Below are 1,538 nucleotides of genomic sequence, written 5' to 3'. Positions count from 1 at the left end.
TTTGTCTAACAATTCCTGGAGTTGAGTCGACATTTCTTGCATTTTTGGGGGTGCCAAACGGTATGGTGCCTTGGCCACCGGAGCAGCTCCAGGGGTCAAGTTGATACTGAACTCCACTTGTCTTTGCGGGGGCAGGCCTGGCAGATCTTTTGGGAAGACATCGGAAAATTCCCGAACTACAGGTAAATCCCCGATGTTATCCTCCCTGATTCTTCCATCTATTACGTGGGCCAAGTATGCAGGATAATTCCTCTTTAGGTACTTCCTCATCTTCATGTAGGATACCAGCTTAATCGCTTGGTCCAATTTATCTCCTTGGACCACTAAAGGCTCCACTCCTTCTTGAGGGATTCGAATAAGCTTATCTGAACAAATGATTTCGGCTTGGTTTCTGGACAGCCAGTCCATGCCTACAATTACCTCGAAACTTCCTAGTTTGATCGGTATAAGGTCTATGCTAAAGTCCTTATTGGCTAAATTTAGTGTGCAGTTCGGAATTATATCCCTGGTTTTGAATTTCTGGCCGTTGGCAAATTCTATGASAAGGGCTTCTTTCAACTTCTGAGGCTTTAAGTAAATTTTCTGCCTAAAACTTAGTGACACAAAACTTCTGTCGGCGCCCGAGTCAAATAGAACTGATGCGAATTCATTGTTTAGAGGAAACGTACCTAATACCACGTTGGGATCTTCTCTAGCTTCTCTGGCCCCCAATTCGAAAGCTCGGCCCCTAGCCTGACTTCCCAAGTTGATTGTACTGTTCTGCCGAGTCTGTTTCATATTTTTCTCTATTCTTCTTTTTGGGCAAGCGTTCCTCATGTGATCCGGGCTCCCACATTCATAACATAGACGTTTCCGGCAGTCCTTCGCTGTGTGACCCTCAAGATGACATCTCTGACAATTAATGCAATTTTCTCGATGCGAGAATTTGCACTTATCGCATCTGATTACATCGCCTTGCTCAACTACCTGCGATTGAGCTCCAAAGCTTCTTGTTGTTCTTCTGTTCCTGTCCGACTTCCTCCCAAACTTTCGGTCTTCATGGTCTTCCATCTTCTTTTTTCCCTTAGCCAATCCTCCAGATCGTACCGCATTCTTTGTGAGTTTCGTGGCAATTTCCACCGCTCCTTGAAAAGTCTTTGGGTTGGCAGAGGTTATGTTGACTCTAATTTCTGGGGACAACCCCCAAATATACCTTTCTATTCGTACCTCCTCTGGTGTCACTAAGTGCGGCACCAGGTTTGTCAACTCTTGGAACCTCGTTGTATAGGCAGAAATATCGCTTCCCTTCATCTCAAGGTTCCACAACTCCATCTCCAACTTTTGGAGTTCACTTCTTAGACAGTATTCTTCCTTAAGCAATTTTTTAAACTCCTCCCATGAGAGCTGATTGGCTGCTTCTCGGCCTCTTGTTTGCACCAAGGTGTTCCACCAYGTGAGYGCCCTTCCTTGTAAAAGACACGCCGCATATTTTACTTTATTCCCTTCAGCGCAATCGCTGATGTTCAAAGCGGATTCCATACTCTCGAGCCACGTCAATA

General features: G+C 45.2%; 1 protein-coding gene across 1 annotated transcript; it reads right to left on the bottom strand.

Annotated features, from left to right (window-relative positions):
• Positions 1-10: 10 nt before the first annotated feature.
• Positions 11-1,518, bottom strand: LOC112504984 (the record flags this gene model as incomplete). Its single annotated transcript, XM_025108933.1, has 1 exon — positions 11-1,518. A coding segment is annotated over exon 1 (1,508 nt), but the record flags the coding sequence as incomplete, so codon positions are not given.
• Between the last annotated feature and the right edge of the window lie 20 nt (positions 1,519-1,538).

This window comes from Cynara cardunculus, unplaced genomic scaffold (genome assembly GCF_001531365.2).
Source record: "Cynara cardunculus var. scolymus isolate 2C unplaced genomic scaffold, CcrdV1 Un_Scaffold_7689, whole genome shotgun sequence".
Classification (NCBI taxonomy): Eukaryota; Viridiplantae; Streptophyta; class Magnoliopsida; order Asterales; family Asteraceae; genus Cynara; species Cynara cardunculus.
This window is presented reverse-complemented; position numbering and strand designations above follow the sequence as displayed.